The sequence below is a fragment of the Gopherus flavomarginatus genome, chromosome 1, assembly GCF_025201925.1.
Source record: "Gopherus flavomarginatus isolate rGopFla2 chromosome 1, rGopFla2.mat.asm, whole genome shotgun sequence".
NCBI classification, from domain to species: Eukaryota; Metazoa; Chordata; order Testudines; family Testudinidae; genus Gopherus; species Gopherus flavomarginatus.
In genome coordinates, this window is record NC_066617.1 from 142,735,445 (window position 1) to 142,757,607 (window position 22,163).

Consider the following 22,163-nt stretch of genomic DNA (forward strand, 5'->3'; position numbering starts at 1 on the left):
AGCCAGCCAGACTGCTACTAGAGCAGTGGAACACCTCCAGCATCAAAAACAGTACACAGGGCAGAGGCACGCTTGGAAGAGAAGAGTCTGGTTCATTTTCACTTGGAGTAGGAGCCACTTCTCCTCAGTGGACTCCGTAGGGTGACCAGATGTCCTGATTTTATAGGCTCCTATTACCCCTCACCCCCGTCCTGATTTTTCCCACTTGCTGTCTGGTCACCCTAGGACTCCAGCTACCCACAAGGGCACCTCAGCCAGGGGAAGCATGCACAGTGGGCCAAACTCAGAGGCGATGTGTAATTGAGGGAAGCGTGAGGCCTGGTCTGCACACAAACTTGTGCTGGTTTAATGATTTTAAACCAATTTAAACTAGTGCAAACCACATGCTGTCCACCATGCCTGGTTCATATCAATACATTTACAGGCACAAACTAAACCAATATAACCAGTTCTGAACTGATGATAGGTTATCCACAAAGGTGAAGGCAGTTTTGTTCTAAAGATAGGTCACGTTCTGAACTGGGCTATCATGCCAGAAACAGCCCATCTGTGTGAGCCGCCTCCTGGTTAGAGATGGAGGAAGAGTTCTCAGTTGCGGGACTCTGTAGCACCTCTGCCTCAGGATAAGTGAATTCTGTGCACATTAAACATAGACACAGCTGCATAACTTTCCCTTGCAGGCTGAGCCTGCTCCACACAGTTTGTCCTGTTCCACACTCTGGCTTATAAACTGTGAAGATGATCTCAGGACTATATTTACATCTCTGTCTGGTCAGATCTTTCCTTAGATCACACACTGGGCCCCTCTTCCTTGGCATGGACCCCAGAGATTAGTAAGCAAAGAAGGGTATAAATCAGTGGCTGGGGGCCTGCCAGGGGTGCCTTGAACTGACCATTCACATTGGAAACAGGTGCACTGAGGACAAGCAGGGACATTGTACCATCACAGCATGGGTTGTGAGTTCATTACACTTCTTCGCCCTGTAAGTCTCGTCTGCGCTTTTCACCATGATGGTGCATTATTTACTTTTTGTACTTTGCTCACCTGCTCTAAAGCCCAGTGAAATTAATTGGAGTCCTTCCATTGACTTCAATGGGCTTTAGATCAGGCCCCTAGGTAAGTCCCTTTTGTTTCTGGTCAATTTCACTTCTGTTCTAGTTTTGCTCCTAGTCAATACTACATCCTGTCATTTCCCCTTCCTGAGTCTCACGCCCAACCTATCACATCGCTGCCATGTTTTGGCTGCAAATACTGCACAGAATGTTTAAAAACAAACAAACCCAACCAAAGAAAAACTACCTGTTTTTACTGGGATTTTTTTATGTTAATGGAAGTCGTGACAGATGGTATTAAGTGTGTTGATAATCTACATTTCATAACCAAGGAAGATGAGCGAGGTGGATTTTAAATTAAGGCCTTGTCTACCTACACAGGGAAGCTTTTAATTGTACACTAAGGTGTGACTTTAAACCAATATAGTTATACCTTTATTACACTTCATTGCAGTAATAATACAAGCAATAATACCAGAATAATTGATGACTATGTCTTCACCGTAGAGTTAATCTAGATGTTCAGTATCCGGCTGTGAGTACCTGGGTCAGCCTAACCCAGGTGCGGGCAGCCACACTGAAAAGTCTCATTAATGGTGTGCTCATCGGTGCTGCACTTGCTAGGACTTCTGGGGGCAAATGCATTCCCCAAGTTCTTGGTGATCCTCTGTGATTCTTTCCCAGTGAATTGTGGGGGAACTTGTCTGTCCTTCTGGGCACAGAGGGTACCGTGGGAAGGCACTGGAGGACTATCAGCACTCGAGTGGGTTAGCCTGCATCCTCATTGTGAAGTGGCAGGGTTACGAACTCCAGCCCATAGCCCCGGCTGGGCCAGGCTGTCTGGGTTCAGAGCACCACTAGACTCAGTTCAGAGGGCCTTATGGGAGGGAGGTTAGGAGCAACACACAGGTTAGAGCTCGGGTGAACTCTGCAGTGAAGAGATACCCTATAGGTCAGTGATTCTCAACCTTTTTTCATCTGTGGACCCCTAAAAAAAACGTGACTGGAGCTGCAGACTCTTCTGGGAAGCTGTCTGTATGTATAGTTGAATACTGTTCAGTCAGTTTCCAGTCTAAGTCTTTTGCAGACCCCTCAGATACCCCAGGTTGAGCACCATTGCTATAGGTATAAACTACATAAGTGTAACTGGTAAAAACTCCACATTGTTTTTGTGGTAAAACCTTCCTTTTTAGAGAAGGGCTTGGAAAAACTTCATCCATGCCAAACTGAAGGCGTGATCTACCTAGATGGGCCCATCAGAAGCCAATCAGCCCACAGTGACCTGTGAACTGCTGCACTTGAATCTTGGGAACCGGGAACCAAACTACTATGTTGGGGTGTGCAACCCAGAAAAAAAAAAAACTGGTTGGGAAGGGGAAAAGAGACCTCGGAAGAGATTCTTACTAGTGGAATGACAAATTGTTTTTCTGGAGACTTTTAACCACAGCATCTCAGCATCTCATTTGGTCTTGCCACAGAGCACTAGGATTTTTCCTCTGAACTTCTATGCTTTGTCTCTTTTCCCCCTTGCGTTAGTTGATTGCTAGTTAACTCAAGATATTTATCACCTTTACTGTATAATAAGCCTGGGTGATCCGCTCCACCTGTGGAACATACCCTTATCTGCTTTTCCACAGCCCCAGCCAGATACTTTTCCCCCTCTGCTGCAGGCTGATGCCTCTTTGTTCCTGACCATAGGAAGCCACTGTCTCTATCATTCTGTCCTTAGAGAAAAAAAGGGCACCGTACTAGCAAGCTAAGAACAGCCCAAAGGTGAAAAATATTCATACCAGGGCTGGAAATAGACAAAATATTGTCACCAGGAAGTGCAGAATTCATCCCCAGCTTGTGCTCAAAGATTTCCCATTCAAGGGCCATACAATGAGGCTGTGTAACAAACCCTGGACACATACACATTACGTAAGCGCTGACTCTGTGGGTGCTCAGGGGCTGGAGCACCCACAGAAAAAAATATAGTGGGAGCTCAGCAACCACCGGCAGCTAGTTCCTCCCCACCAGTGCCTCCCCCTCCTGCCCCCAGCACTTCCTACCTGCCACAATCAGCTGTTCAGCAGCATACAGGAGGTGCTGTGGGTGGAGCAGGATGGGGTGCACTCAGGGGTGGAATGAGGCAGGCCTGAGGGGGGATTGAGCATCCCCCAGGAACTCTCAAAGTCAGCAACTCTGCACACAGACACCTATGGCCATCAGTGAGGATTGAACCTGGGACCTTCAGCACCAAATAACAGGCCTCTCCCACTTCAAGTTTAGAAGAACATAATGATGGTTGTGGGGGATGCCAGTAAAGGCAGACATGCTCACATTCATTAAGCCACTGTATTACACTTATCCAAAACCTGTATCAGTAACATGCCTGGTTCTGGCTTGCCTCTTAATTGGTCTCCCTGAAAAGGCCTCTTTTAAAACCAATTTTGACCCTCCCACACTTCTTTTTGTAATTCTGGTTGCTTTAAAAAAAAATGTATTGAATCTGAGCTGCTGCATTATTCTGGGCCATCTCAAGATCTCATTCAGACCATCCTACATTGCAGAACAGATGGGCTTGCACAGATCTCACTCCTTCAGTTGGTGGGAAGCTCCCTCCATTCTCCTTACCGTACATCTTGCCTTCGTCCGACAGGATGATCTTCCGCCGTCCGCATGGTGGGTAGATGGCTAACGCTTCCTGGAAGCTCTGCTCAATGTCCGGACTCCACACGCCCTCGGCATCATTGTCGATGGGCTTGTCCAAGGCCTCGCTGCCCCCCGAGTCGTTGCTCCCCTCAGGGGAGGTGGGAGAACTCCACTCGTTGGAGGTAATGGTGCCAGCTAGAAACTCCAAGGCGCCACTTGGAGAAGCAGCCACAGAACCTTCAATGACAAACACATTGTCTCAGTTACTGATGCCTCCCACCATGAAGACGAAGGGAAAGTAAAAACCAGTTCAGGCTGATCCCATTCTGGGTCCTTGGCTGAGTGCAGGCCCCTGACTTTCACAAGATCAGTTTGTCAAGTCCATTTACAGTTAATGCGATAAACTATGCAGAACCACACAAGAGATTTCCTCAGTCTTAGCAGTCACTATTCCATCACACAATCTTATTACTACTGGAAGGGAGAGCCTTCTCTGTAGGTACTTCTATCTGAGACAGCCTCCCTGTATCTCTTTCGTTCATGAACTCTCCATCTATTTTCAATTCTCATCTGAAAACACATCTTCTCTCCTTTGCCTCTTAATTTCTCTCTCCCTTGGCAGTCATTATCTCTGTAACTGTGTTATTTAACTCTCCAAAGCATGCAGAGATTCAGTCTGTGTGAAAGACACGACACAAAAAAAAGCTGTGATGAATTATGCAGTCATCACTCTGGCCTAAGGAATTGTCTTAGATACAGTTTCACGGGCCTGCAGTTGGCGATCGGTGTCATTTTTAACACTGACATTTCTGCTTCCCTGGGATCAGCTGCAATTTTTTAAAAGCAATGACTCAAAGCCAGGTAGTCTAATAGAACAGCCCCAGCCTGAGAGGCAGCGAGGCAGCATGGGCTCGTAGATAAGTCACTGGACTGTGAGCCACAAGACTGAGTTTCTGTTCTTGGCTCTGCCACTGATCTGCTGGGTGACCTTAGGCAAGTCACTTCACCTCTCTGTGCTTCAGTTTCCTGTCTGTCTTGTCTATTTAGATTGTAAAGTGCTTTGGGGCAGGGACTTGTCTCTCACTGTGTGTTTGTGCAGCTCGGGGCACGACAAATAGTAATAATAGATACTTCATAAATCCCAGTGACAGAGAAGACAGATTGCTAGCTAGATCTTATGGTTTTATGATTGTTAGCTAGATGGAGCCCTGCTGGCCGGTCCACAGAATGAATCTCTCCTATAGATAGACCCATGTCCCCCTGTACTACCTTGATCCCCTGCTGCTTAGTTCTCCAAATGTTTCACTCTATGAGCCACCAGGCGGATTGGTGGTTCTCAAGCCATAGTTTGCGAAACTTTAGCTAGCTAGTCTGTCCTGTGAAACACAAAAGAGCTAAAAAAAATCCCACTTTACCATTCCCCTGAGCCAAGCAGTGGGGAAAATCACATCAAGCCTCAGCTCACATAGGCAGGGAAGAGGAGAAGGCTCAGACAAGGAGAGGAGAGGGATGGCCCAGAGCAAAGAGACAGAGTGGCAGTGAATAGGGAGTAAACACAGAAAAAGGAGACTATAGCTGGAAGCAGAGCGGGAGGAGGGGAACGTGATAGAGGGAAAAACCAGAAAAAGCAGGCTAGAAACACGAAGATTGAGCCGAGGAAGCAAGGAGAGAGAAAGATAACCAGAAGTAAGGAGGAAGGAAAGGCGAAAGAACAGGAAGAGACTAACACAGACAAGAACTATAAAGAGACATGTAAGCTGTGTCTTGTCTGACACTGGCTGCAAACATTCTGGGGCAGAGGCTGTCTCTGCTCTGTGACTTGTCTATAGAGGGGCCTAGCACAATGGGGCCCTTGTCACAGTTGGGGCAAGTAGATGCCACCAGAATACAAAAATTAATCAGTAATGGAGGGAGAAAGAGAGAAAGGAAGAAATACAGACTGAATGAGAAGAACTTGATCCCCAAGGAAAAGGAGATTGGGAAGAAGCAGAGTAAAAAGGAAGGATAAAAATGTGAGGCACAGAGAGGGAAGATATGAAGAGGAAAAGCAGTTCTGACGGTGCTAACGGGGCAAGAGAAATGAAACAGAAAGTGCAGACTGCTCTCCTTCCGTTCCCAGAGTAGGTGTGGGCTCCTAACGAGCAATCACCACATTCCAACAGACTTGGAGATGCTGTTCTGTTTGTGAGGCCTGTGCTGGGAAGAAGGAGGTTTCCCAGTTTTGCCAACCCAAAGTCATGGGATTGGCTTAAAAAAATCACGAGATTGGCTTAAAAGTAATAAATGTTAGGGTCTTTTCATTTGCTTTTTGATTTCAGAGTCTTTTGGATTCACATTTTCAAGCTCTTCTCCACCACCATGAGAGCTAGAATCTTACTTAAAAAAAAAACAAAAAACCTGAGATTCTCATGAATTCACATGATTCCAGGAATTGGAGCTTTAAGAAAAAACACCAAATATTGCAGGATTCATGATAAAATCATGAGAGCTGACAACTTTGGTTTCCACAAGATTTTGCGACATCCACATCCATTTTACATCTTAAATATTCACCAAAGCCCACACAAAAGCTTTTGGGGAAAAAAGTATTGTTATAATAAACAAATAATAAAAAATAATATACACAGTGACTAATCAAGCTGGTTGCCTGGAGACTGTAAGATACCATGCTGCAGAGTGGAGGACACAGATTCGATCTAAATTAGAACTCTATTCAGGTGGTGTCATAAACAGATAGCTAAGGGTTAATGTCTCTTTCACCTATAAAGGGTTAACAAACAGTGACCTGCAAACACCTGACCAGAGGACCAATCAGGAGACAAGATACTTTCAAATCTCGTGGAGGGAAGCCTTTGTTTGTGGGTTTTGGGTTTGGATTTGTTCTCTCTGGGTCCTGGATGGGGCTAGAGGTGCAACCAGGTTTCTGCCAATCTCCCTGCTACAGTCTCTTATCTATTCAGAATTGTAAGTAAGAAAAGGTGGTCATAGTCTTTTAATTTGTTTTTTTCCATTCGCATATGTGTACTTGCGGGAAGTAGCTTAAATTGTGTTTCTGCTGGAGAAAGTTTCTTTCTGTTGTTTATAAGCTGAAAGACCCTGTAACTGTTTACCATCTAAAGTGCAGAGTTAAACCTTTTACTTTTTTTCTTTCTTTTTTATTAAAAGTTTTGCTTGTAATACCTGTTGATTTTTCTCTCCTAATTCAGGCTCAAAAAAATTGAGTCTGTATATACCAGGGAATTGGTGGGAAGCAAGGAGGGAAAGGTAAATTTCCTCTTTGTGTTAGATTCAGGTAGCTTGAATCTGTATTGCCTCTGGGTGAGGGGGAGAGAGAAACTTGATCTCTCTGTGTTGTGTTTCAAGGAATTGATTCATGGTATCTCCTAGTGTACCCAGGCAGGAAAGATCTGGGAGGAGGTAAAGAGGTGGGAGGGAATGGTTTATTTCCCTTTGTTGTGAGACTCAAGGAATCTGGGTCTTGGGGTCCCCTGGGAAGGTTTTGGGGGGACCAGAGGGTATCAGGCCCTAAAAATTCCTGATTGGTGGCAGCACTACAGAATCTAAGCTGGTAATTAAGCTTAGAGGACATATGCTAGTACACATATCCTGGACGCTAAGGTCCAGATTTGGGAATTATACTATGACAGGGGGATTGCATTGTTTCCCACTGAACTCCAAGGAACTGGATGCTAGGTCCCATCGCCGTGTCTCCCATCCCCGCAGAAAACATGGGAAAGGAAGATAAAGGCATAGGGGTGATTGAAACTCAGTCCTTAACAACATGACACCCAAACTGTAGTGAGAACTGAACCAAGCAGGCACTGTTACTGTGCCTTTAAGAGAGCATACAATGAGTGACTAATACAGTAGTTGCCCCAGCGCCAGATGTCAATCACCAACAGCCTACTCCACTGGCAGGTGCTCTGCAGAAGGTTATTCAAACATCCAAGAGATTCTGCTACTGGTGAATGAGAGACAGACCTTTGAGTCAGGTCTCCTCAGTGGAGACTCAAGAAGAGAAAAAAGGAAAAAGCCACAGGTTTAAGCATGAGAAAAGAGGTGCTAAAAAACACTCTTGCTCCCTGGGGCCCTGAGTATGACCCTGTCTACGCTATGATAAAAGGCGAGTTTTTATGTTAAAATCCAAGGAGGCACAAAGTAAACTGTAGTTTTAACACACGTTCAGCCCTAAAGATTGACCCTGACCGATTACCACCTTAAAACTACAACTTGCCTCATGCTCATTGGATTACAACACGCGTTAGCGAACGCGTTAAGACACATCTTGTACCCTAATGTAGCCCTGGCTATAGTCTAGTGAAAGTAGGGCCCGTTAGGAACCAAAATGTGTGTTTTTCATGGGTGTGAACTCAGCTACAGCCACCCCTTAAGGCCATGTATGCAGCTTAACACCTTTAAGACTGTTTGAGCTGGCCATGCTGTAGCAAGGAAATGGAGCGAATTCAACTGAAACGCACACATTTTGCTGTGTAGAGAAGTCCCACAAGTCACAGGCAGGAGCAGAGGAAGCACTCTGAAAGTGGGGGGGCCCCACAGGCACCTGCTCCTGCGCCGCCCCTTCCCCCGAGGCCCCCCTGCTCGTTCCTCTCTGCCCCGCTCCACCATCATTTGCCCTTAAAGCTGGTAAAAAGTAGGAGGGGCCATGGCCTCCTGATCCCCCTGTTCCAGCACTTATGGTCACGAGCAGATCACTTAACTGAACTCTGGGGAAAATCTGTGCCAACAACCCTCAGGGTGATGGGAAGTGGAGCCCATGAACTCTGGCTCGACAGGGCGAGGCCAGGAGGAACAGACCATGGAGAAAACATGCAGGCTAGTGCCAGAGAGTCAGTCAGTTCCTGGGATACATGTAAGTGCTACTGACTTCGAATGACACTCTTAAGTCTCTAACAAATAGTTAGAGTTTGTCTACACTGGCACTTCAGAGTGCTGCAACTTTCTCACTCAGGGGTATGAAAGAACATAGTGCTGGTAGCTAGTCCTCTCGTATAGGTGGGTTTTTTAGAGCTCTCTCAGCGCTATGCCACGACTAGACAAGCAGCAGCGTTTTAACATTGCCAGCGAAGACATGCCCTATGTGTGTGGCAAGCTGGGGTATTAATCTGTCTCCCATGCAGCATTTCTCAAATGCGGCCACCAGGGGCTTTTCTTGAAGCCACAGCTCCTGGGTTGTGATGGGGGCAGGGAGGCAAAGTAGTACCCCCCTCCTCCCTGTTTCTCCTGGATGCACTGCCTTGGTGTTTGGTTGCTGGGGCCACCAGCAGGGGTTGGGCCCTGTCCCCATCTGGAGTCAGCTGGGGCACAATGCTGTAGGAGCTGGCGAGTTCCCTGCCTTCCCAGGGGTGGTGGGGCAGCAGGCTCTGACAGCGCACGGGGCTTTGGGCTCCAGCTCCAGGCTCTGCCTGTGCAGTGGTAGGCCCTGAACTCCAGCCAAACAGATTTGGGCTCTGTCACTGGGCCCTATCCTCTGGCACGAGGCTTCAAGCTCCGGCCTCCTGCTGCCGCCCCCAGCCTCCCACCCCCATCTCCCCTGGCCCCCACTGCCTCCCCTGATTCTCCAGCCAGGGCTTAATTTGCCCCCAGATTTGCCAGGGCTGAGTAAGTCTGCTGGGAAAAGTGATACTTGGTTGTTTATGTCATTTTTCCCAACAGACTCACTAGCTAGCAATAAATAAATTACATTGATTTAGACGTGTATCTGTGTGTATTTATTTGGTTTTCCTAAAGCTAATTAAGTATTTTAGGAAAAAGTGTGAGAGCGGCAACCAAAATTTTTTTCCCTGAGAATCCCAGCCTGTCGAGCACCAGCTGTCCATGTGGATGCTGCTACTGCACAGGATAAGTTCCTAGCGCACTGTGATTTGCCCCTCTTTGATGTGGAAGTAGCTCAAAGTTCACTAGGGAACTTTTAGTGTGTGGCTGCAGGGGCCACACAGACAGTGGGCAGCACCCTAGTGCGAGGTAGATTTACACTCTCGCTTGCTAACCACTGACTGTTTGCTTTGGCAAACCCTTACAGGCCCTGGAGGTGTGTGGGGAGCACGAAGGGGCCCTTGGGAGTAAAGAGGCAGCAGTCCCGTCTCTCTCAGGCTGGCACAAATCGATGGAGACACACTGGTGTATGTACGAAGAGAGAAGACTCATGTTCAGACACTGGCAATCTTGAAGCTGCCCAATATTTTTTTAAATGCTTCTCATCTTGCACCTCTAGGTCACTGTTCATTCTAACCCATCTGAGGCCAGTACTCACTGCAGGGCTGGGTCTACGCTATGGGCACTATACTTGCATAGCCACAGCGCTGTGCAGGGGGACACGCATCTGCATTAGGATCAAGCAACGTCTGCAGAGTCCAAGTGCTGTGAAGCCTACCCATTATTTCTTGGTTTTGCAGGTTTGTTAGCAAACTGTCATTTGAACCCCTTGGCCCATCCCCAAGTCATATTCAATCTTCGTTTTTAAATGTTTGTCCAGTCAAACACAGCTGCTGGACCTAGGGGTGCTGCTGCAGCCCCTAGCTTGAAGTGGATTCTATCATATACAGAGTTTATAGTTTGGTTTTCTGCACCCTCACGATACAAACTGTTCCAGCACCCCTGCAGCTAAAGGGGAACCTCTGGTTTATCACAGGGATAGATGATCTCTCCAAACTAGACAGACATGCCGTATACAGACACCACATTTATTTCTTTCTCATGAGAAGTTCTCTCACTTTAATTCTTCCTCCTGATTTTTTCCCTCTCTCTGCCAACGTTTTCACACTCTAAGCAGATCAGAAGCCCAAGAGCATTTGACTCCAGCTTTCCCACCCATTGGGCCTGATTCTCCTTTGACTGATGCACTCACCAAAGCTACTCCTGACGCATACTAGCATGAAAGGAGAACTCAGTCAAATGGGTCTGAGTTTGGCCAGAACTTTTGACCATCTCTCAATAGGGATCAGGGCTGAGCCATAGTGATACGGAAGCTGGAACTGCTGCTACCTGCATTGTACCTGCTCTCTTTTGCCTGAGACTTCAATTTACAGGACTGTCCATCTGGCCCTTTACACTTGGCCAAAATAACCCAGAGGAGAAAGCTGGATTGGGGGCTGAGGGAAGGGGAGGCTTCTCTGCAATAGCCCAGCCTACCTCTAGAGCTGGCCAAAAAAAATTCAACAGAACAAGAAAATGCAGTTTTGTTGCAATCAAAACATTTTTCAGGAATGTGTTGATGTAACTGCAAGTTTTGACAGGAAAAAGTGTAAATGATTTGTTTTGACTTTCTTGTTTCCTTTGGATTGTGTCAAAATGTTTCATTTAGATAAGGTAAAAATGTCCCATTTCAATGTCATCATTTCAATACATGTTGATTTTCATATTAACACTATTGTTTTATTTATGTATTATATTAGAAATGTTACATATATTTAACATATAGTATATTTCATATGAAACGTAATAGTATAAAATATTTTGTATATATCATGCTTTGACATTAACCAAAATGAAACAATTCAGGTAACATCTAAATATGATCTTTAGCTGTTATCTAAAACAAAAATTTTCAGTGTTTCTAAATCAAATATTTTTTAGGCTTCCCATTTTGCAGAAAAATTTTGAAACATGGACTTGCAGATTTGGAACAAAACCAAATTTTGAAATGTCGGAATTTCCCACACAATGTAAATTCTGTTTTCTACCCACCTCTATCTATTTCCTTTCACTCTGAACTCACAGATCCAGGCAGGTTCCTTTGGGCACTGTCCACTGATTCGGAGCAGTGGGTGTTGTCAGGAATTCTCTTCTCGATGTCCCTTTTGGGCGCCCTCATTTTGAGCTAGTGACTGTTACTCCTTTTCCTTGTTTTTCATTCTCTCTTCCCCCATCACAAGTTGATGCTTATTTCTGAAGCCCTTCTCCTCTTCATTTTTTGTAGAGAGGTGGCTACTTGTGTTCTGGGGGGGGGCCACACCCACATTCGCAGAGGTCAAACAGGCTGGCCCCTCACACCACCACTACTATACTTCCTTCTGCTCAGTTCCTATTTTTTCCCTTCATTCTTGGTTTCTCTTTGCCGTGGCCTGTCCCTACTGCTTTGTTTTAATGTACTACCTCTGTGGGCAGTGGAAAACGAACACAAAACCAACAGGGCATAACCCTTACAGCTCCAACAGCTTCAGTTCAATTGTTCTCCCCAGCACTGGTAATTTCAGCGCTTGCTCTCTTCCCTCTCACACATAGCATCTCATTGAGATTCAGAGTTCCTGCAGGGACAGACAGCTGCCAAGGGCCCTTCAGCAGAGGCCTCATTGACAGGGAGGGCATCCTTAACACAGACTCCATAATCTGACACATCTGCTTCCTAATATCTATCCTCTAAGTTATTACTGTTGGTAGCAGCTTCCTCTGCAGTGTTTGTGACAGCTGCTCCACTCAACACAAAATCATACTTTCCTGGGGTTGTGAAGTATTGCAGCCAGCTGTCTACAGTTGTTCAGCTTTCTTAGAGCTGCTTTGTGTAAGTTTTCTCCCTGCTAGTGAGTCAGTATCAGGCACAATATGTTAGGCACAGATCCCCTGCTACATGCCTCCTGGACACCAGCGTGGGAAGAAAAGGCAGTGTGATCTAGTGGATAGGGCACTGGGCTGGAAGTCAGGTGACAAAGATTCTAGCTGTGGTTCTGCCCCAATGTACTGTATTCCGTCAGCAAGTGTCTGTGCCTCTGTTTCCCATCTCACTCTTAGTCTGTCTTATGTATTTGGACTGTAAACACTTCAGGGAAGGGACTATCACTTGCTATGTGTCTGTACAGTGCCCAATGGTACCCTAATCTTGGTAGGGACCCTTGGGCATCCCTGTAATACAAATAATGAAAAATCCTTGGGCTAAACTCAGGGTGTGCTGAGTCATGAAACACTGTTCTTGTAGAGGATTTTAACTATTATATTAGATGTCTGTTGAGTAACAAATACCATCCAAACAGACACCTGCAAAAACCTTCCTAAGATAGCATAGATGCCAACTAACAACTCAGAGTGAAGATTCCAGCCAGAGAAGAAGGCACTCTACAGCTGCTTCTTACTCAGAGGGAGGCACTGACTGAGAACGATAGGAAACCTGGAACCAGTAACCACCAGTTACTTGAATTCAGCACGACAAGGGATGTGTTCACACAATGCAGCAGTACAAAAGCTTTTGATGCGAGGAAGGCATATGTTGGGGAATTAAGAAATCTAGCTGGTAAGGTGCAATGGGAAATAGCACTGAAACTCACCAGAGTGGAAGGAGGCCCAGAAATCCCAAGGGACACTAATTATGGCTCAGTTCCCCTGAAAAAGAAGAATGCATGCAATAAATAAATGTGTCTTCAGGAAGGGAAACGACTGGAAATGGAGAAGGAGGCAGGTATACAAGAATACATGAGGTTAGCTAAAGTTTGCAGGGGAAAAAGAGAAGGGCAGCAAACATTAATATGAGTCAATGAGCATTTTGGGGCAGGGACTGTCTGAAATCAATGGGGATGTTGCCATCGACTTCAATTTCACCCTGGGAGTTTTTTATTAACTTTAGTGGGAGCTGGAGCAAAACCCAAGTTTATAGACTTCTCCTCATTTCCAAGTCCTTTCAGGAATTTGCCCTGGCCTTCACCTCTAATCTAGTCTCTTCCCTGACCATTCTGCTCCCCCATGACACCAGGCCCCATTAATCCATTTCTCTCACATCCGGCCTTTCTTCCATGCAACTCCCTCCATTCTAATCCACGCAGCCTCCATCGTCTCCTCATTCAAATTCCTCCTGAAGACTCCATTCTTCCCTGATGTACAATTCATCAGGAATTCAACAGAATGTACTTTTACATCCTAGTCATTCCCAGTGCATCCTATTTACTCTTTGTCTGGCTTCTTTGGATTATAAACTCTTTGAAGCAGGGGCAGTCTTGATAGCTATCTGTGCCTTCTACAGCATTGTACTACGCTAAACAGCACTCAATAGGTGCAGTTGCAGAGAGAGTTCTTGATCCCTGTATTCTTGATGGGAAGGAAGTTAGCACAAATCTTGACCCAAGATGGGCTTCATCATAAGGAAGGGTAATTACGCTGCTGCTGAAATTTGAGGGAGATTCAGAAGCCTAGTCATTTGAATAATATTCGGGAATATCTGGATTTGCAAAAAGCTTCAAATGCAAGTAACAGGTGAAGTATGAACTTTGCTGGTAGTGGGATAAGGTGAGCAGCAGCACAAGGATAGGCAGGGAGTAAAGGAGAACTGAGATTTCTGTTATGTATGTCAGACAAACTGATAGAGTCACTGCTTCTCCAGACCGCATAGCGCGACTGCTGTGTCTGTCTCACTACTGGACAAGTCTGTTTTGTAAAGGAAAGGTCTTTTGTAGCACTGCTACTCTGAGATCGTATCACACGCAAGCCTGGGTTCTCACTGAGTGCTTAATACAAGCCCAAGCACGCGCTCAATTTGCTTGGTACACTGAATCTCCCTGCAGCAGCTGCTGCGCACATGACACCTGACTTCCTGAGTAAAGCAAAACAAGAGTCTTAAATGACTGCAGCAGCTCAGCCTGGTCTGAACCAGAGAGAGGATGCAGTGTCCAGCACAGTGATATAAATCAAAACAAGGAGGGATGAGAATTTCCATCAGTGCAGCCCCTGATTACGTAGTCAAACAGGATGCAATGAGATAAGACTGCGTGTGTGGCCTTTGGCACGATCCAGTAAGTGCCATTCGTGATGATGAGAGAACAGAACACAGAACTCAAAAGAGCACGCATGGACTCAGGGCTTGATTCTGCTTTCATTCATGACAGAGGACATTGGGATTGGTGGTATTGAAGTGGAAGGATCTATACCGATGTAAAACAAGTGAGAGAACTAACCAGAGTCAACTAAAATAATTGTGTCCTCGTCCACACTGGAATTATCAACAGTGTTAGTTTACATGTGTTTGTTAAAACACAATGGTTCATTCAAGCTTAGACAAGCTTGTAGAGTCATTTTTTAAAATGCTTAGGTCTCTCTAGAGAGAAACTACCATAATAAAACACTAAGTCATTTGTAGTGCTTTGCCAATGATTATTCCTCATGCGATCACTGACGGCTGAGAATAACAAAGAAGGCTACAGGAGTTTGACACCCAAATCCACTGAAAGTCAAAACTCTTGAAGATCCCAGCCCAAGTTAACACAGGAGGTGAAAATATCACTATTCCCATTTTACATATGGAGAGACTGAGGCACAAAAGAGCAAAGTGGCTCACCTACTCATAATTGGTGGCAGAGCCCAGATAAGAACGAAGGACTAACTTTTCAAAAATATCAGCTGATTTTGGACACTCAACCTGAGACATCTGAAAGGGGCCTAATTTTCACAGGACAGGTGCTCAGCACTTTCTGAACACCAGGCCCCTGCAAAGTGTCTCATTGGATATCCAAAAACTGAGGAGCCCAAAATCTCTGTCACTTTTGACAATTGGGATCAAGATCTCCTAATTCCCCAGTCCTGGGGTTGTTGAGAATGCCCAGTCTAGTGGCTACCTTTTTCTTTCTGACCACCCCCTGCCCCCGCCACTATGAAAACTCCCCGCCAACACCTGTTTTTCTGAATACAAAAGTCAGGGCCAGGTTCTGGGATAGCCAGCAGGCCAACTTCCCAGGGCCCTACACCACAGGGAGTACTCATGAAGCTAAGTTGCTCAGGCTTCAGCCCCGGGTGGTGGGGCTCGGGCTGCAGTCCTGCACAGTGGGGCTTCGGCTTTCTGTCCCACGCCCTAGTGAGTCTAACACCAGTCATGCTTGGCGGACCCCCTGAAACCTGCTCACGGCCCCCCAAAGGCTCCTGGCCCACTGGTTGAGAACCACTGCCCTACACCCTTGCTGCCTCTCAGCCTCTTCGCTAGCCTTCAAGGCTGGAGTTTTCAGAAGCACTCAACATTGGTCTAACTCAGCTCACATTCAGCCAATAGTAAAACTTCAGGAGAGCTCCGATGGGAACAGAGTTAGTCCAAATATTTATTGCTTTTGAAAATCCTGCCCCGAGTGCCTAAAATATTCAACTTCAGGACAAAGCCAGCACCCAGCAACTGCAGCAGTTGAACTTGGGTTGAGTCTCACAAGAGAGCAGCTGTAAGCACTGACTGCAGTTCTGAATATACAGACTCCAGGTATGTCTACACTGGAATAAAAGACTCGTGGCACAGCCCAGCTCAGACAACTCAGGCTAAAAATTGCTGTGTAAACATTTGGGCTCGGGCTGGAGCCAAGACTCTGGGACCCTTCCTCTTCACAGGGTCCCAAAGCCCGAGCCCAAAACATCTACACATCAATTTTACAGCCCCGCAGCCTGAGCCCCATGAGCCCAAGTTAGCTGATCTAGACCAGCTTCAGGTGTTTAATTACTGTGTAGCCATACCATCAGAGCCCTAGATCTGTAGTGCTCTCTTTATCTAGGTTTCTGTATTTGGCCATCATCATGGTATCTAACTGCCTGCTTTGGATAACAATCTGCATGCCCTCCTGCCTAACATTAGCAGGGCAGTTAGTACCCGCACACCGAGTCACTGCCTTCAGTGGCCTCGAGAGAGAAACAAATTTGTACTTAATGCCACTCCAATCACCTAAAATAAGGCCTTGATTCAGTAAAGCACTTAGACATGTGCTTGAGTCCCACTGACTGCAGTTGGAATTAAGCACACACTTAAAGAAAGATGTTAAGTACTTTGCTGAACTGACGTCTAAGGAATGCCTGGGAAACAGATGAGCCACATAACAGAGTCTATCTCCAGCACCGGGGGTTGGCAGGAATGTTTGCATGAGCCCAGGAGATGTACCAATACCCCATTTTTGGGGTATGCACTTTGAAACCACTGAATGTTTACAGCTTGTTACTCAGAAGCAGTTGGATTGTACTACAGAGCCAGTATTCATGAAAGATTATCAGATTAATTCATTTGTAACAGGGCATGTACAAGCAGATACAGAACACTCTGGCCCCAATTCTGGGCTCACCTCAGTCTGATACAAGTGTCACTCCACTACTCCCGATTTACACTAGTGTAAGAGATCAGAATTGGGCCCACTGGCCTGTGTTAACAAAGTCTCCCCATTTTCTAGGGTGCTGAATTATTAGGCTTTTCACAGAAAGAAAAAAAGAAAACATCACAAGACACAAGGACCTTGCTATCTACAATCCCAAACCAGGTGCCTCTTTCGTAGAGGTCAAACCATAGCACCAATTGAAAGTGAAAGAAAAAGGCCACACACAGGTTAAATTTCCCTCACCTATTATGAGAAAGTATCTCTGCAGGCCCTATGGTTTGTCTCTCTGATCTCCCAGCCCCCTTTCCCAGGGAAGGTCAGCAGGTTATAGACCTTCAATGGGTTAATTTGCAGGGCAAGAGGGGCCCCCTGCCAAGCAAAACTAGGTTCTTAAAGGGACACTGTCAAGTTTACATTTTTGTCTGAATTTCTTTTACCTATGGCTACATGTAACATCTATGACTGAGAGATATTAGAGACATACTATTATTTGTCTTTGTTTTTCCACTTAGCTTACTTGATGGATGTGATCTGGCCATTTTCATTGTTTCCTCTGTATAGTCAGTTCCCCCTGTTGCTTGTGTGGGTCCTTCACACAGCAACAGGGGAAAGTGGGGGAAAGCTCTTATTAAAATTAGGAAAATGATATTGTAAATGTACAAACATTGGCAGAGGGATTCAGAAGCAGGCATGGGACCTCAAACCACTTTAACTCTGTTTTTTAAACAGACTAGATTTAAGTTGAGGGTGTCTCTTTAAATCACACCGGTCCCAGGTACATTCCCTGCACTGGGTACACTATTCGTGGTTTTTTATCCAGAGGCTAACTCAGGCAGGATATTTTCAGCCCGGATGGGCTGACACAAATCATCACATCATCCCTATTTCTGCATCATTCCATAGCTGTGCTGTCTCACACACTCACTTCTCACTCTACAGGTGCTCAGTGCCCTCTTGACCTTTCCTCCCTTCCTTATTGCCCTGCAGCCATTGGTTAGTGGGGATTAGACTTTGACTGGACAACTCTCATTAATGGTTGCCATACTGTTTGAAGGGAAACAGTGTGAGAACTATGCTAATTTATTTTTCTATGACAACAGCACAGGAGAAGCTCCAAAGACACATGCCCAGCTCCACATGACCATGTGCACCCCGTGCACTGAAGCCCAGCAGCTGGAATACACCACCAAGCTAGTGGCATTGGTATAAAAAATGAGATATGAACAGGGGAACTAAAAGCTTACAAAACAGCCCAAGACTGGGGCCCATGCTAAAAACCTGCCCTTCCCTGGCAGGAAAACACCTACTTTGTCTGGTATACAAAACAATTGGGAGTGATTGAATACTCTCCAGAAAGAGGAGACTACAAGGGGTGGATTAACTATTTATCTTTTGCAAGATCCTGCAAGTAGCTCCATGCAGGCAGAATCCTGGGCTTTTGTAATGCTCTTTGCTGGATCAGGGCTCTAAGGGCTAACATACTAGGTGCTGATTTACCATGGTGATAAGCACAACATAGATGCCTAGACAGAGAGATGCCTAGATGGATGGCAGTGAACCATGAACAAAGCAACATGAGTTTATAAAGTCCACTGAAAATCTTGACAAACTCGATTGCTTTTTGAGTGGGGACAATTGCAAAGTTAGCAAATTAAAGGAAGGTTGTAGATAATGTAATAAGTTTAGATTTAGGAAAGCATTTGTTTCTCTTCCAGGAAATTGTAACTGAAAAAGTAACTCAGATTGGCTCCAATGTATGGAAAATTGACATAGAGGTTGCAAAGCAAAGGAGAATGATAAATAACAGTGTATCAAGGAGGGAGCAGCACTTGTTGAGGAGTTGCAGGGATTGATGTTAGTGCAGTTTTATTTAACATCTTAATTAATGATTTGGGAGATTGAATAAATGTCACATTAATGAAATTTGCAGATGATGCCGAATCAGAGTTACAAACACCAATGAAAAGAGATGATTTAAAGGGGCCAAGGAAGCTTAGAAACAAACAAGGGCAGAAAAAAGCAAAACAAGATTTTATGTGGAAAAATTGAAGCCAGTACAATTAGGGGGAAATGGTATGACATACAATGTGAGGGGAAAACCTTGGAAGCAGCACTGTTTAAAGACACCCTAGAATGGGCATACAGAACAAATCAGATATGAGTTTACAAGGCAATATGGCTGCATAAATGATCAGTATCATTTTGTCAGACATCACTTCACTGAAAGAGACACTAGTCCTCTCTTTAGGCCTGGCATGACCATGTCTGAAACAGTGCATTTCATCCTGGAACCCACGTCACCATAAGGATGATGACAAATTGGAGAGAGTTCAGAGAAGAGTAGCACAAACAATTAGAAGCCTAGAAGATATCATAGAGTTGGGAGGGACCTCAGGAGGTCATCTAGTCCAACCCCTTGCTCAAAGCAGGACCAATCCCCAGATTTTTACCCCAGTTTCCCAAATAGCCCCTTGAGGATTGAACTCACAACCCTGGGTTTAGCAGGCCAATGCTCAAACCACTGAGCTATCCCTTCCCCCCAAAAAATGGTGGACATGCTGGGGATAAATGATTTATGAGGAGAGATTAAAAGTATAGGTTGATGACAAAAGGGCTAAGAGGGACATGATAACAGTTCACAAGTACTTAAAGGGTGTTAACACCATGGAGAGAAAAGGATGAATTACCTAGTGTGGTACACTGAGGCATAAACAGAAGTAATGGAATGTTAAGAAAAGGAAAATTAGGCTGAATATCGGGAAAACTTTCCTGCCAGTGACACAAATTAGGGTGTGGAAACGCCTCTCATGGGAAGTGGTGGAAGTTTGATCACTTGGCATTTTAAAAACCAGATTGAACAAAACAATATCAAATGGGGTTTAGGGAACAATTCTGCATTGCATCCCACTGCCCAAGAGAGGGATGATGAGTTGGAGGAAGTAACTGGTCTTTCATTTCTATGAACAGATAAGGCTGAATTGCTGCTTCCCTCTGAAATATCCTAATGGACTGGTCAGAGAGAGTTAACTTTCTGAACTCCCCCAGGGCTGACTGAGCTCAGTTGCTACAGAACCAAAAATTCTGAGACCCAGCTTTAGCAATGGCATACCTGAACTTTAGATGTAAAAACTTACACAAAACTGGAGACAAAAAGCTGTGAAGACCACTGTAACAATCACGCATAACAGTGTGTATTGCGCAGAAGTTACTGTGAACACTTTACTGTTCAACAGCCATCCGAGTCCTCTGTATAGAGTTCTTCATGCTGAAGTCAAGTGACTTAGAGAGAAAATCCCAGAGCGTATTCTTACAATTCTTTATTCTAAATTTGCTGTCTCCGATTGTCTTCTCCATAGTATGACTCACAAGAACAGTCACTGGCTGATGGAAACCCCCCAGAAACTGTCAATGCTGCTGTGATATTGATTTCCATTGAAGTTCTAAACTAGTTGTTTTTACTATATTTTCATATATTAATTTTTTTTAAAAGAAAGACTTCAAAATATAAAATACAAAATCACATGCAAGAAAGTGAGAAGAGGTGGAAGAGACTCCTATCACCTAATATCAACATGAAATCTCACATTTTCTAATTCATTGTATTCTGGTTGAACTCTTAATTTCTTTGGAAAAAAACAACCAAACAAATATATTTGATATGATCAGCTGGCAATTTCCACTGAAAGTCTCTTTTTGTCCCATGGTCTTAGGCAAGTATACACCCTGTAGTTCAGGGAGTGACTGCAAAGTCCAGGCCAGGATTTAGGGAAACTCTGTAAGGTGACATTATGCAGCAACAGGCGGCAGGCTGCCTTTAGTACCTCTAAGGGCTAGAGAGCCAGTGAGAACCACAAAGTTTGTCTGTGTCCAGCACCCTCAGTAAACAATCCCCTTACAGCGGAGACCCATCTCTTCTGTACCGTGAGAAAAACACAGAACGCTTACACGCAGCAGCAGCCTTTCTAATCAGGTCCCAGTCCTCACTGTTGAGCCTCCCTATCCCTTCTGCGCTTCTCACTCCTCCCCATTACCCAACGCCCTGTCCTGCTGTCTGTTTCCCTCCCTAGGAGCAGAGACAATGAACCCTCTGACATCTGCACCGACAGATGGACAGACAGGTGGACACATGGTTCCTGCAATGTTGCAGACAGACAGCAAGATCAAGTCTGGCGGCAGCCGATCTTTTCCAAGCGGCAGGAAACAGGAACAAAACCAGTCTCCTTCCACCCTGTGTTTAAAAAGTATTTTATGTGGTTTATTTGCGGCGGAGTCACACTGATTTCAGCTTTTAAAGATTAACAATCACTCGAGGCCAAGTTTCCGTAAAAAAAAGCAATCCCACCTTATATTTATATAACTCCTTTCACCCCCAAAGGACCCACAGAACTTCACCACTTTAAATATAGACAGGGACGCCTTGGCTCCAGGCTGCAATGGACTTAACCTCCGGGGTGAAACACAGGAGCTGTTTTTAAGTAGAACCTTCCACACATGGGAAAAGATCAGTAAATCCCCCAACTCCGCTCATCCTGCTCCAGTTTTGAATAACTGATGCCCAAGAGAACATTCTCTCGCCCTTATGGCAAAGTCCTACAGGAACTCATAACTTTCCTGTAGGTTTGTGGCCCATCCTACAGAATTTAAATGTAACTAGAGAATTCCATTCCTGGTGTAGTAAAACAATGAAAATCACTCACTAAAAGGTGCTCACTCTGTTGAATAATAAGGGACTTTTCCATAAGCGCTGCTAACTATTTTCTTCCAAAGCAGCAAGTTCCTCCAGTTTGGGAGGTGCACGGGGGGAGCCAGCCAGCAGCCTCCATCAGTTTCCCGATCTCTTTCTTTGTACATTTGTGCCTTTCTCCTTCCGCCCCCACCCCCCTTCCTCAAGGCCCCTTCAGTTCCCTCCTCTCCCCCACGCACCCCATCCCCCACCCTCTTGGCCGCTGCGAAAGCGGGCGGTGCAATCGCATTTCCTGACCTGGACAGTCGAGGCTGGTGCTTGTTCCCTACATGCAAAGGAACCGGCTTCAAATCCGCTTCCCTTTTTCCGCCTTCAGCTCCGGGACTTGCTGCCAAAGGGACCAGGGGCGGGTTACTCCCGCGGCGTGGCTCAGGCTCGCTCTTTGCTGCTCCCCACCCCCTCTTCTGGGCGCCGGGAGTCGGGGCTGGGGGGAGGCTCAGCCTCTAGCCTAGCGCCGCGGGACCGGGCTGCAGGGACCTGGCGAGCGCACTGAGTCCAGCCCCCGCCGCGTCCGGCACCAAGTTATGGGCAGCCGCGCTCCGTGGAGCGGCTCCGCCCTGCGCTTGGTGGGCTCCGTTCCCAGGTCCCCGAGCACCAGCAGGAAGTTGGGAGCGGGGTGGGGGGGAGCCGCGGCTGGCCGGGCGGGAGGGAAGCGGCCGGGGCCGGAGCCAGAGGGCAGAGCG

The 22,163-nt window shown here is 45.9% G+C and overlaps 1 protein-coding gene across 1 annotated transcript in view; it reads right to left on the reverse strand.

Annotated features, from left to right (window-relative positions):
• TEAD4 (TEA domain transcription factor 4) overlaps positions 1-22,163 on the reverse strand; it is an 81,623-nt gene that overhangs the window by 58,731 nt on the left and 729 nt on the right. The window contains exon 3 of the mRNA XM_050936480.1: positions 3,670-3,924. Within this exon, the coding sequence (XP_050792437.1) occupies positions 3,670-3,924 (255 nt within the window). The remainder of the gene's footprint in view (positions 1-3,669; positions 3,925-22,163) is intronic.